The sequence below is a fragment of the Hemitrygon akajei genome, chromosome 20 (assembly GCF_048418815.1).
Source record: "Hemitrygon akajei chromosome 20, sHemAka1.3, whole genome shotgun sequence".
In the NCBI taxonomy this organism is placed as follows: Eukaryota; Metazoa; Chordata; class Chondrichthyes; order Myliobatiformes; family Dasyatidae; genus Hemitrygon; species Hemitrygon akajei.
The window spans coordinates 29,981,770-29,993,954 of NC_133143.1; the positions used below are offsets into that span (position 1 = coordinate 29,981,770).

The 12,185-nt window shown below is 40.7% G+C and overlaps 1 protein-coding gene across 6 annotated transcripts in view; it reads left to right on the top strand.

Annotated features, from left to right (window-relative positions):
- Window positions 1-12,185, top strand: part of LOC140713685 (catenin delta-2-like) — a 1,190,818-nt gene that overhangs the window by 240,603 nt on the left and 938,030 nt on the right. For 5 of the 6 annotated variants that reach the window (XM_073024066.1, XM_073024071.1, XM_073024072.1 and 2 more), the window contains one exon: window positions 7,837-7,917. In XM_073024066.1, coding sequence (XP_072880167.1) covers window positions 7,896-7,917 — 22 coding nt within the window. In that variant the 5' untranslated portion in view covers window positions 7,837-7,895. The remainder of the gene's footprint in view (window positions 1-7,836; window positions 7,918-12,185) is intronic. The other variant, XM_073024069.1, reaches the window with a different exon arrangement.

Sequence of the window (12,185 nt, forward strand, 5' to 3'; positions counted from 1 at the left end):
AGGGAGAAAGATGGGATAGTAAACTTGTATTTTAAAATTCTGATCCTATTTCTATCTATAGAATAAGTTGCATCTGGTATCTTTGTAATCACACCCAGTCTGTCCTAAAAAGTTCTTAAAAGGTTCCATGTACCTGAAAATGTCTTAATTTTCAGTTTTTATGTTATGTTTGCCTTAACAACAGTTGGCCTAAAACACGGGAATTTTCAGGAATAAGTTTTTATTTTCCCTTCAATGTCACACATTACCTCCTGACTATAAAGTAAATATGTATTGCAAGGCATTGCTATCCTTTCCATAATGAGTATTAAAATCAAGGTAATTATCTAAAATTATAGACACTGCTTTTGCACAATGTAAGCCTGTGTCTAAAATGACCACCAATATGCATATTGGAAGCGATCTCATAAAAAGTAGGTCAATCTAGATGTTAAAATTTTCTCCTTAGTCTCTCAAAATTCTTTCTTTTTCAATATTTTAATTTCTTACATAAAAGAATACAGGGTACAGTAAGATATATAATAGATGATATATATATCGATTACAATATTTTGAAATCACTGATGAAGTGTAATTCCCTCTGTTATGAACCCCGTAACTGGGTCACTTACCAGCAAAGATAGAGAGGTCCGCTGAAGTCTGATGGTACCATTTTTAAATGTTTTTATTTATAAAGGGGCACAAAAGTAAGGTTAATACAAACATTCAGATAATATATGTTGTCAATACTCAATCTAAAGCACGGGTATAGTAATAATCAACAATTCAAATTAGCTCTATCGTTTGTCTAGGGGTAAAACTATTGTCCGATGGAAATATAAAAAGTCTCGCCAGTTCATGAAGGCTTTTAGCCGTTTGAGGGACCGCTGGGTGTTCACGGGTTGGAGAGAGAAAATAAACTTGCCAGCCTGTTGGACTCAAATCATGGAATCGGGAACGTGAGTTCCCCGTTGTCAGTTCGGAATCCTTTTCGGGGTTATTAGCCACTCGATTCCCTAGCTAGGGGATCCAAATCACATGTGGCTCCCGAGCAGCGTTCCTGTTCGTACGGGAATGATGAGCGATGGTGTCTCTGTCTTGTGTGTCGCTGGAGTACCGCCTCCTGCAGTCTCCATTTTATCATGGCTGGCTGATTTGTAAATGTCAATCAAGGTAGGGTGATACAATCCCCACCCCACATTGCCCGAGGGTGTCCATGTCCCTGATAGCTGGCACGTACTATAGAGTTGCAATTCACACAGGTGCCTCTAAGAACAATGGTCAAATCCGTTGCATTGTCTCTCATTTCCTGGGTCCAAGACCCGAATTAATAGCGATCTTGCGATTCTCCGGAAGGAGGGGGCTGGTCCCGCACCCTTCGGCCCCTCAGAGCTGTGGTACATTCATAACACCTCATATCCATATAGATTAAATTTAAACATAAAATTGAAAATAAATAATTTTATTATACAAAAACTCTAAACCCACTACCAGAAAAAAAACAGCTGTTTGGTTAAAAAAAAGGAAAAAATCCTTAACGTATAGTAAAACATATTATTAGCCAACATCTGTGCTTAATAGTAAATCAAAGATTTTGAAAGTAATTCAATAAAGGTCCCCACAATGTTAAAAAATATTATCTAGGTTCAGAAATTGAACAGCGAATCTTCTCTAAATTTAAGCAAGACATAACATCATGTAACCAATGAGTATGAGCAGGCAGAGTGGCGTCCGTCCACTTAAGCAACAATGCCCTCCTGGCTATAAGAGAAATAAAAGCCAAAATATGCAATTGAATACATTGTTTTGCTAGCATGCTCAGTGCAAACAATGCAACATTTCCACTCATCTTTGATATGGCCAGTAATTAGATTGCGAAACTCTTAGGAGCATAGGAAAAGGATTCAATGTTTCAATCTTTCGAGATCATTGTACTACTCATTTAAGACTTGGCTTAATTTGTGAATTCATAAATTTGGTTAACACATTTACTTAACAAAGGTCTATTTGGGTCAGATTTCACTTCTTCAATATTTTTGGGCATTGTGTGAGGCAGAGTAGAACATTCATAAGAGCATTTATTTTATTTGCAGCAAGGGAAGACTAGCACCAAAAAAGAACTGATGATAGGTTCAATAAAACAGACATCATAGTCACTCCTTTATATACAAGTTTAAGAACAGTGTGTATTCTGTCCATCTGCTTAACCAGTGTATATAGCATTCTTCCAGTAACCAAATCAATTTATCTTCCTGCAGTTTGTCATATACTAAGGGTTCATTGGCATAATGTTGCACATATACTATTAGCAAAGTACTCTGGTACAATACAGATTCCATTTTGTTACAGACAAAGATGCCATTACAAGTAAATTATGTTTCCACAGTTGGTAGAAGAGAATTGGATATTGTTCTGTTGAAGTAGCATTAAACCTTACCTTGTGATAAATGGTAACAATCTCTGTCTCCTTAAGATTGAAGTGTATATGAAAATTCTGCAGTTTACATTTGGAAAGCATTGAAGATATGGTGCCCATGAATGAGGTGCAAACATTTTTGGGGAGGGTGAAGTGTCATGAAGCCCCTATGCAGTTGAGGAAATTTTCATTGGGAGATATTAAAGAAATGGTCTGTGTTTTGGGATTTCTGACAGAGACTGTAAGATGTAAAGCATGAACTCTTGCAGCTGCTGACTGAGTTGCTGTGACCTTATTTCACAGAGAGGGAAACCTTCAGGAAAGACTCAACAGTCCAATCATTATTTCACAACACTATAAGACATAGGAGCAGAATTAGGCCATTCAGCCTATTGTATCTGCAGCACCATTGCATAACGGTTAATTTATTATCCCTCTCAATCCCACTTGCTACCTTCTCCCCATAGCCTTTAATGCTGTTACTAATCAAGAACCTATCAACCTCAGATTTAAATATACCCAATGACTTGTCCTCTACAGCCGACGATGACAATGAATTGCACAGATTCACCAACCTCTGGCTAAAGAAATTCCTTCTCATCTCTATTATAAATGACGTCCCTCTATTCTGAAGCTATGCCCTCTGGTCCTGGATTCTTTCACCATCAGAAACATGCTCCTCATGTTCACTCTATCTAGGTTCTTCTAAGCTTCAGCAAGTAAAGGCCCAGAGCTGTCAAATGCACTTCATACAGTGCCTATAATATATTCGCCCGCGCACCCTTGGAAGTTTTCATGTTTTATTGTTTTCAACATTGAATCACAGTGGGTTTCATTTGGCTTTCTCTTGAAACTGATCAACAGAAAAAAGACTCTTTCATGTCAAAGTGAAAAGAGAGATCTATAAAGTGATCTAAATTAGTTACAAATATAAAACACAAATAATTGATTCACCCCCTTTAATATGACAAACCAAATCATCACTAGTGTAGCCAATTGGTTTTAGAAGTCACATAATTAGTTAAATGGAGATCCTCGTGTGCAGTCAAGATGTTTCAATAGATTGTAGTAAAAATACACCTGTATCAGGAAGGTCCTACTGCTGGTGAGACAGTATCCTGGCAAAAACTACACCATGAAGACAAAAGAACATTCCAAGCAACTCTACGAAAAGGTTATTGAAAAGCACAAGTCAGAAGATGGATACAAGAATATTTCCAAATCACTGGAATACAGTTAAGTCAATCATCAAGAAATGGAAAGAATATGGCACAGCTGTAAATCTGCCTGGAGCAGCCCATCCTCAAAACTGTGTGACTGTGCAAGAAGGGGACTAGTGAGGGAAGTCCTAAGGGGCATATGATAACTCTGGAGGAGTTACAATCTTCAGTGGCTGAGATGGAAAAACTGTGCATATGACAACTGTTGCCCGGGTGCTTCACCAGTTGCAGCTTTATGGGAGTAGGGGGGAGGGGCAAAGAGAAAGCCACTGTTGGAAAAAAACTCACAATGCATCTCAGCTAGAGTTTGCCAGAAGGCATGTGGGAGACTCTGAAGTCAGCTGGAAGAAGATTCTATGGTCTGGTGAAACCAAAATTGAGTTTTTTGGTCATCAGACTGTATGCTTTGTTTGGAGTACGCCAACACCACACATCATCAAAAACGCATGATGGTGGTGGCTGCATCACGCTGTGGGGATGCTTCACTGCAGCAGGGCCTGGAAGGCTTGTGAAGGTAGAGGGTACAATGAATGCAGCGAAATACAGGGAAGTACAGGAGGAAAACCTGATGCAGTCTGCAAGAGAACTGCAACTTGAGAGAAGATTTGTTTTCCATCAAGACAATGACCCCAAGCATAAAGCCAAAGTTACACAGGAATGGCTTAAAAACAACAAAGTTAATGTCCTGAAGTGGTCAAGTCAAAGTCTAGACCTCAATCCAATTGAGAGATTGTGGCTGGACTGAAACGGGCTGTTCACTCATGATCCCCATGCAAGCTGACAGGGCGTGAGCAGTTTCGTAAAGAAAGTGTGGAAAAATTGTGGTGTCCAGGTGTGTAAAGCTGATAGAGACCTATCCACACAGACTGAAGGCTGTAATTGTTGCCAAAGGTGCATCTACTCAATACTGACTTGAAGGGGGTGAACACTTATGCAATCAACTATTTTGTGTTTTATGGTTGTAATTAATATGGATCATTTTGTAGAGATCTGTTTGCACTTTGACATGAAAGAGTCGTTTCCTGTTGATCAGCGTCAAAAAAAGTCCAATTAAATCCACTGTGCAATAAAACATGTAAACTTCCAAGAGGAGTAAATACTTTTTATAGGCACTGTGTATTTAATTCCTGAAATCATTCTTATGAACCTCCTCTGCATCGTCTTCAATGCCAGCATATATTTTCTTAGATAAGAGGCCCAAAACTGATCACAATATTTCAAGTGCGGTCCGACCAATGCATTTTAAAGTCTCCACATTTCACCCTTGATCTTATATTCTAGTCCTCTTGAATCCCTTTATTCCGACTCTTTGCTTCTTGCCAGGCAGCCAATCTTCCATCCATGCTAGTTTTTGTTTCTGTCATACCTTGGGCTCTTAAGTTGTATTAGCAACACCTTGTCAAAGGCCTTCTGAAAATCCAAGTAAACTCCCTCCACTGATCTCCTTTGTCTATCCTGCCTATTATTTCTTCAAAGTATTCCAAAAGATTTGTCAGGAAAGATCCCTCCTATCAGAAACAATGCTGACTTTATACTATTTTATCATGTGCCTCCAAGTATTCCAAAACCCCATCTTTAATAATGGATTCAACATCTTCCTAACCACTGAAGTTGGTTAAATGGCCCATAATTGTCTTTCTTCCGCCTACCTCCCTTCTTAAAGAGTGGGTGACAGTTGTAATTGTCCAGGCCTCTGGAGCCATCCCAGAATCTAGTGATTCATGAAAGATCATTACTAATGCCAGTGCAATCTCTTCAGCTATCTCTTTTAGAACCCAGGGGTGTAGTGCATCTGATCCTGGTGACTTATTTGCCTTCAGATCTTAAAGCTGCTCAAGCATGTTCTTCTTATTAATAGTAGCTACACTCACTTCTGCCCCCTGACACCTTTGAATTTCTCATATACTGCTTGTGTCTTCCACAGTGAAGATGTAAAACACGAGTTCATCAGCTATTTCTTTGTCCCTGTTATTATTTCTCCAGCATCATTTTCCAGTGGTCCGATAACCACTCTCTCCTCTCTTTTACTCAAACATCTAAAAAAAATTGATGTCCTCTTTTGTATTATTCACTAGCTTACGTTCGTATACCGTCATTCTCTAATGACCAGAAGGCCTAGAGATGACCTGAAAAAAATCTTTATACTTATGGAAGTTTCATGACATATTTTCCACCAGGTTGTCCAAATCTAGCAGCAATAAATCTATGTAAGGTTTTTCCTCAGCAAGTCATAAGATTGTGTGATGCGTTGCAACATAGAATACTTGACAGTAACATTGATACATTTGAAGGGAAACTAGATAAATACACAAGGGAGAAACGGATTTAAGGAAGCGTTCTAGTGAGAGGTAAGAGATGTCTTCTCTAAAGCATAAATACCCAAAGCATCTGGGCCTGTTGGAGTATTCCGATAAATAATTTGAACATTGTGAGGGCGAACATTTATAACTAAAATATTTAAAGATGCTCTTGGCAGGAAAAGAACTTTTAAGAGTCACTTTGAAGACCAGTATATAGGCAAAACTATTGGGTAATTGCCTTGGTGATGAATCAATCTGGTTGCTTTTTTTTATTTTAAATAGTACAAAAGATCGCAGAAGTTCAGTTATAAAACTCAAAATAATGAGATAGGTTAATGAGACTCAGAAAAGAATCTCAATGCATTCCTTTTGTTTTAAAAGCATAATTGGGATGTACTTACAAAAGAAATTCTGCAAATGCTGGAAAAGCAGAACAAGACACACAAAATGCCGGAGGAACTTAAGAGGGTTAGGCAGCATCCATGGAAATTAACCAACAAAGTTTCGAGTCAAGACCCTTCACAACTGGAAAGGAAGATGCCAGAATAAAATGTGGGAGGGGGAAGAGGGTGGGAAAGGTAAAGGGATAGAGATGAAGGAATCCAATAGAAGAGAGTGGATCATAGGAGAATGAGAAGGAGGAGGGTCACCCGGGGAGGGGGGGGGTGATAGGCAGATAAAAAAGCGTTTTGAGGCCAGAGTGAGAAATAGAAAAAGAGGGGAGGAGAGCCTCCGCATACAGCACATCATTCTCCACAACTTCCACCACCTCCAAAGGGATCCTACCACTAAGCACATCTTTACTTCCCCCTACTCTCTGCTTTCTATAGGGATTGCTCCCACTAAGATTCCCTTATTCATTCGTCCCTCCTTGTGCCTATTCCTGCAAGTGACCAAAGTGCTACACCTGCCCATTCACCTCCTCCCTCACCTCCATTCAAGGCTCTAAACGGTCCTTACAGGTGAGGCAGCACTTCACCTGCAAGTCTGCTGGAGTTGTCTTTTGCATTTGGTGCTCCCAATGCAGCCTCCTCTAAATTGGTGTTTCCTCTTGTAGATTGGGGAAACGCTTCATCGAGCACCTCCACTCTATCCAGCAGAAGTGGCACTGCCTGTTGGCCCAAGATTTTAATTCCAATTCCTATTCCCATTACGCCATGGCCTCCTCTTGTGTCACCATGGGGCCACCCTCAGGGTGGAGGAGCAATGCCTTATATTCCATCTGGGTAGCCTCCAACTGGATGGTATGAATATCAATTTCTACTTCCAGTGAAAAAAAGTTCACCTCTCCTCTCAGATTCCTTCATTTCCTGCCCTTTACCTTTCCCCACCCACCTGACTTCACCTATCACCTTCTAGCTGTCCCTCTTCCCCTCCCTCCACCTTTTTATTCTGCTATCTTCCCTTTTCCTTTCCAGTCCTGAAGAAGGGTCTCAGCCTGATATGTCGACTACTTGTTCCTCCAGCATTTTGTGTGTGTTGAATGGGACATACATTTTTTAAACAAATTTTCAGAAAGCTCCCAAGTATTCAGTTATCAACACTTAACTGTCTGCTGCATGATACTAATCATAAAGTGTGCACAATATTCACCACAGTGCTCAAAAGGAACCAGTCTTAAACTATATGAGGTCAATTTTTAAGAAGAAGGACATGTTCAGTCCATATTGTTCCCCACACCCTCTGCCTGCAAATCTCTGGACTTCTCATCAGAACTGCACTGTCTTGTGAATAAGAGTAAATAACTACTTCCTGTGTAGGTATTTTCTACAAGAAGATACTTATTCATATCAATTCCAAGCGTGGTCAAGTTCTAAATAATTGTTTTAATGCACTTTATTTTGGTGATTTGTTCAGTATGTTTTATGGTTAGTTTCCATTTAGAATACTTATGACTCACCTTCGTATTTCCCTTATTCAGCAGATAGAGCATGTGAATGGCCACAAGCACCTTCGCTACTTCTGACACCGTTCCTACTCATGGCTTTGCCAACAGCAGGAGGTAAGATGACTTCAAATTACTTGATCCCCAAAGTAACCCTGGCTGGTGGAAACAGGTATTCTGAAAGCATTTAAATAGTAAATAGAGGAGCATTTGAACTGTCAATGCAGTGAAAGCTATGGATAAAGTTCTGGTAAGTGGGTTTAGTAGAGTTAGATACTTGATGATCATTATAACATGATGGGCTGAAGGGCTTGGTTCGGTGGTTGTAATGACTCTGAAGGTAAATGCAAGTTTTCTTTTCTGATAAATCGTTCAATTCCGCTGTGCAATTTTTGAAAAACTGCTTTGAATTTTGGCCAAGAAGATTGAAAATTTACATTATATATTTGATTGCATTAGCCATTTTTCTTTTCCCGTTTTTTGCTCATATGTTTTCTGTGTTTAATGATGTGCACTTGCTATAAAGAATTCTTAAAATTCTCCATAGAGACTTTCTGTGTAAAAGATTATTTGACAATGATACCATTTAAACTTGCTGAGCTACCGTGTACACAGATGGGACTGGTAACATCCATGCTTCATAATTCTGAGAAGATATATTTATCCCAGTCAACATGTTTCTATTATTATAGTATATTAGCACCATTATTATTTCCTGCACATTGGGTCTCGTGAGTAATCTCAAGATACAGCTCTGAATTCAAATCAATCAGTAGTTCAGCAGGGACTTTGAGAGAAAGCTGTTCTTTTGTTGAGAGGGAATCTTTATGTCTAGTGTTCTTGATAAATGTATGATATGGTAGTTCCACTTGGCAAACTTTATACTACGATTAAATTTCACACTAGCTGCACTTTTCAAAAAGTATTATTGTTTCCAAGTGATGACAATATGCTTTTGTTCCAGTAAAGCCATTGTCACATTTTCTAATTATGGGAGTCAAGAAAGGCAAGATGGTTATTGTGAGGAAGACTACTTCATTATTAGTGTTAATTTAACTTCCAATGAACAGTAGAACCAAAATCTAAGATAAATAGCTTGAAAAATATCTGTTTGCTTTATTTCCCCCTCTATTTCCATCACTTCTGTAGTTTCTCCATCCAAAAGATGAGAATACTGTGAGCTCAGGGTTTTAATACAGTTGTAAAATTTGCTCCACGTTGTTTTTTTTTTTTTGCACATTTCAGTATGATCTCCCAATGTGGTCCAAAAAAAGATTGGGATATGGTTCTGGTATTGAGGGGAAACAACAATGTCATGCTCAGTGTGAGTGAAGAGCAATTCTCATTGAAGTTAATGAGGGACTGCATATCTGACCTCAGGGAACCATCGGATGATGAACATCACACCAACTGTAGATGTTGGAAATGGGAAATTAAAAGTTATCAGGGGATGTTGTTTATCTCAGCAGCTTGTTTCAGGACTGGACTTAATGGGTCAACTTGTATTGCATGTTATAATTTGAGTAGAGTGACAAAAGATGGCACACACTCCCCTGAAAACTTGATTGTGGAACTCATCAAAACAGAGAATCAATAGGTTTCTGGAAATGAAGGAAATCAGGGTTCTGGTGCAAGAAAATGGCACTGAGATAGAAGATGAGTCACAATCTTGATGAAAGATAATGAATGAATGAATGAATGAGCATCCATTGGTCAGGGTCAACCATGGATGTTGCATCCCAGCTGTCTAGGTATGTAAACTTGGGCAGTACGCTATGGAGAGCAAGCTCTCCCTCTCCACCCATTATAAAGGAACGGCAGAGACCAATACATTTTGGTGCCAGCAGGTTTGCAGGAGTTGCCAGTTAGCATTTTACTCAACGTAGGACAGCCTTAGGGACTCCAACTCTGGATTTTTTCCTTACCTTCCCCATAAGTGGGTGTAGCCGCAAACAACAGAGGTTTGAGATCAGAATTTTCCTTCTCCTGGATGAGCTGCCAACCACGGCTGATGAACTCCATCTGCCCAATGATGAATGTAAGATCAAACAGGCTTGAAAGGTTGGATAGCCAATGCTCCTCCTATTTCTTTTGTGCTTTTAAGTTTTAAAAATCAGTGGAATTCTGATATCCATAATTAACAGGCTCCGTGTCTTGCTTGTCCTGTGTTCCTCAGCTCATTTTGCACATCTTTGATTTTCATCACTTTACCATAGATGCCCAGGCCTTCAACTGCTTAAGCATCCCCTGTCCAATGTTATCTTCAGCACACACAAAATGCTGGAGGAACTCAGCAGGCCAAGCAGTATCTATGGAAAAGAGTAAACTGTCAATGCTTTGGGTCGAGACCTTTCGTCAAGATTAGGAACAAAAGATGAGAAGTTAGAGTGAGAAAGTTTTTGTGTGTGTGACTTGGATTTCCACTATTTTTTATTTGTTCATTTTAGGGATGGGTGCACCGCCAGCTAAGCCAGCATTTATTGCCCGTCTCCAATTGCCCTTGAGAAGGTGGCGATGAGCTGCTTTCTTGAACTGCTGCAGTCCCTGAGGACTGCACCCACGGTGCTGTTATGGAGGGAATTCCATGATTTTCACTCAGCGACAATGAGCGGATGGCAGTATGTTTCCAAGTCAGGATGGGGAGTGACGTGGAGGGGGCTTTCCAAGTGGTGGCATTCCCAGATGTCTGCTGTTCTGTTCCTTCTAAATGGTAGTGGTTGTGGATCTGGAAGGAGCTGCGTTAGGAACTCTGGTGTGTTGTTGCAGTGCATCTTATCGATAGTACACACAGCTGCAACTGCCTGTTGATGGTGGAGGGATTGGATGCTTGTGGAAGGAGTACCAGTCAAGTGGGCTGCCTTGTACTGAATGGTTTCAAGCTTCTTGAGTGTTGGTGGAGCTGAACTCATCCAGGTGAGTGGCGAGTATTCCATTACACGCCTGACCTGAGACTTGCAGATGGTGGACAGGCCACAGGATTCCTAGCCTTTGACCTGCTCTGGTTGCCACAGTGTTTATATGGCTAGACCAGTTCAGTTTCCTGTCAATGGTAACCCCCAAGATGTTGACAGTAGGGAATTCAGTGATGGCGATGCCACTGAATGCCAAGGGCCGATGGTTAGAGCCTCTCTTGTTGGAGATGGTCTTTGCCTGGCACTTGCATGGATATTGTCCAGGTCCTGCTACATTTGGGTATCTGTCACTATCTCAGGAATCACGAATGGTGCAGAGCATTGTGCAGTCATCAGTGAACATTCCCACTTCTGACCTTATGACAGAAGGAAGGTCATTGATGAAGCAGCTGGAGATGGTTGGTCTTAGGACACTTCCCTGAGGAAATGCTGCAGTGTTGTCCTGAGGATAAGATGATTGACCTCTGACCACAACAACCATTTTCCTTTGTGTCAGGTATGATTCCAACCAGTAGAGGCTTTTCTCCTTAAATCTCATTGACTCCATTTTAGGTAGGGCACCTTGATACTCAGTCAAATGCTCTCTTGATGTCGAGGGCTATCATTCTATCTGGTATTTAGCTGTTTGGCCCAGTTTTGGACCAAGAAGATGATGAAGTCAGGAACTGAGTGGCCTTGACAGAACCCAAACTGGGCATCCATAAGCAGTTTTTTGCTAAGGAGCTGCTGCATGATAGCACTGTTGATGACCCCTTCCGTTGCTGACGATTGAGAGTAGGCTGATAGGACAGTAATTGGCTGGGTTGGACTTATTATTTTTCTTGAGTACAGGACATACCTGGGCAATTTTCCACATTGCTGGGTAGATGCCAATGTTATAGCTGTACTGGAACAGTTTGGCTATTAGCTCAGCAAGTTCTGGAGCACAAGTATTCAGGACTATTGATGAGATTTTATCTGGGCCCATAGCCTTTGCAGTATTCAGTGTTTTCAGCCATTTCTTGATGTCATGAGGAGTGAATCGGATTAGCTGCATACTGACATCTGGGATATTAGGAACTTCTGGAGGAGGCCAAGCTAGATAATCTACTCGGCACTTCTGACTGAAGATTGCTGCAACTGCCTCAGCCTCATCTTTTGCACAGGTGTGCTGGGCTCCTCTATCATTGAGGATGGGGATATTTGTGGAGCCTCCTCCTCCAGTGAGTTGTTTGATTGTCCACCAGCATTCACAGCTGGATGTGGCAGGACTACAGAGCTTGGATCTGATCCGTTGGTTGTGGGACCACTTAGCTCTGTCTATTACTTGCTGCTTCTGGTGTTTGGCATGCAAGTAGTCCTGTATTGTGACTTCACCAGGATGACGTCTCATATTGAGATATGCCTGGTGTTGTTCTCAGCATGCCCTCCTGCACTCTTCATTGAATGAGGGTTGATCCCCTGGCCTTTTGGTCATGTTAAAGTGGGGGATAT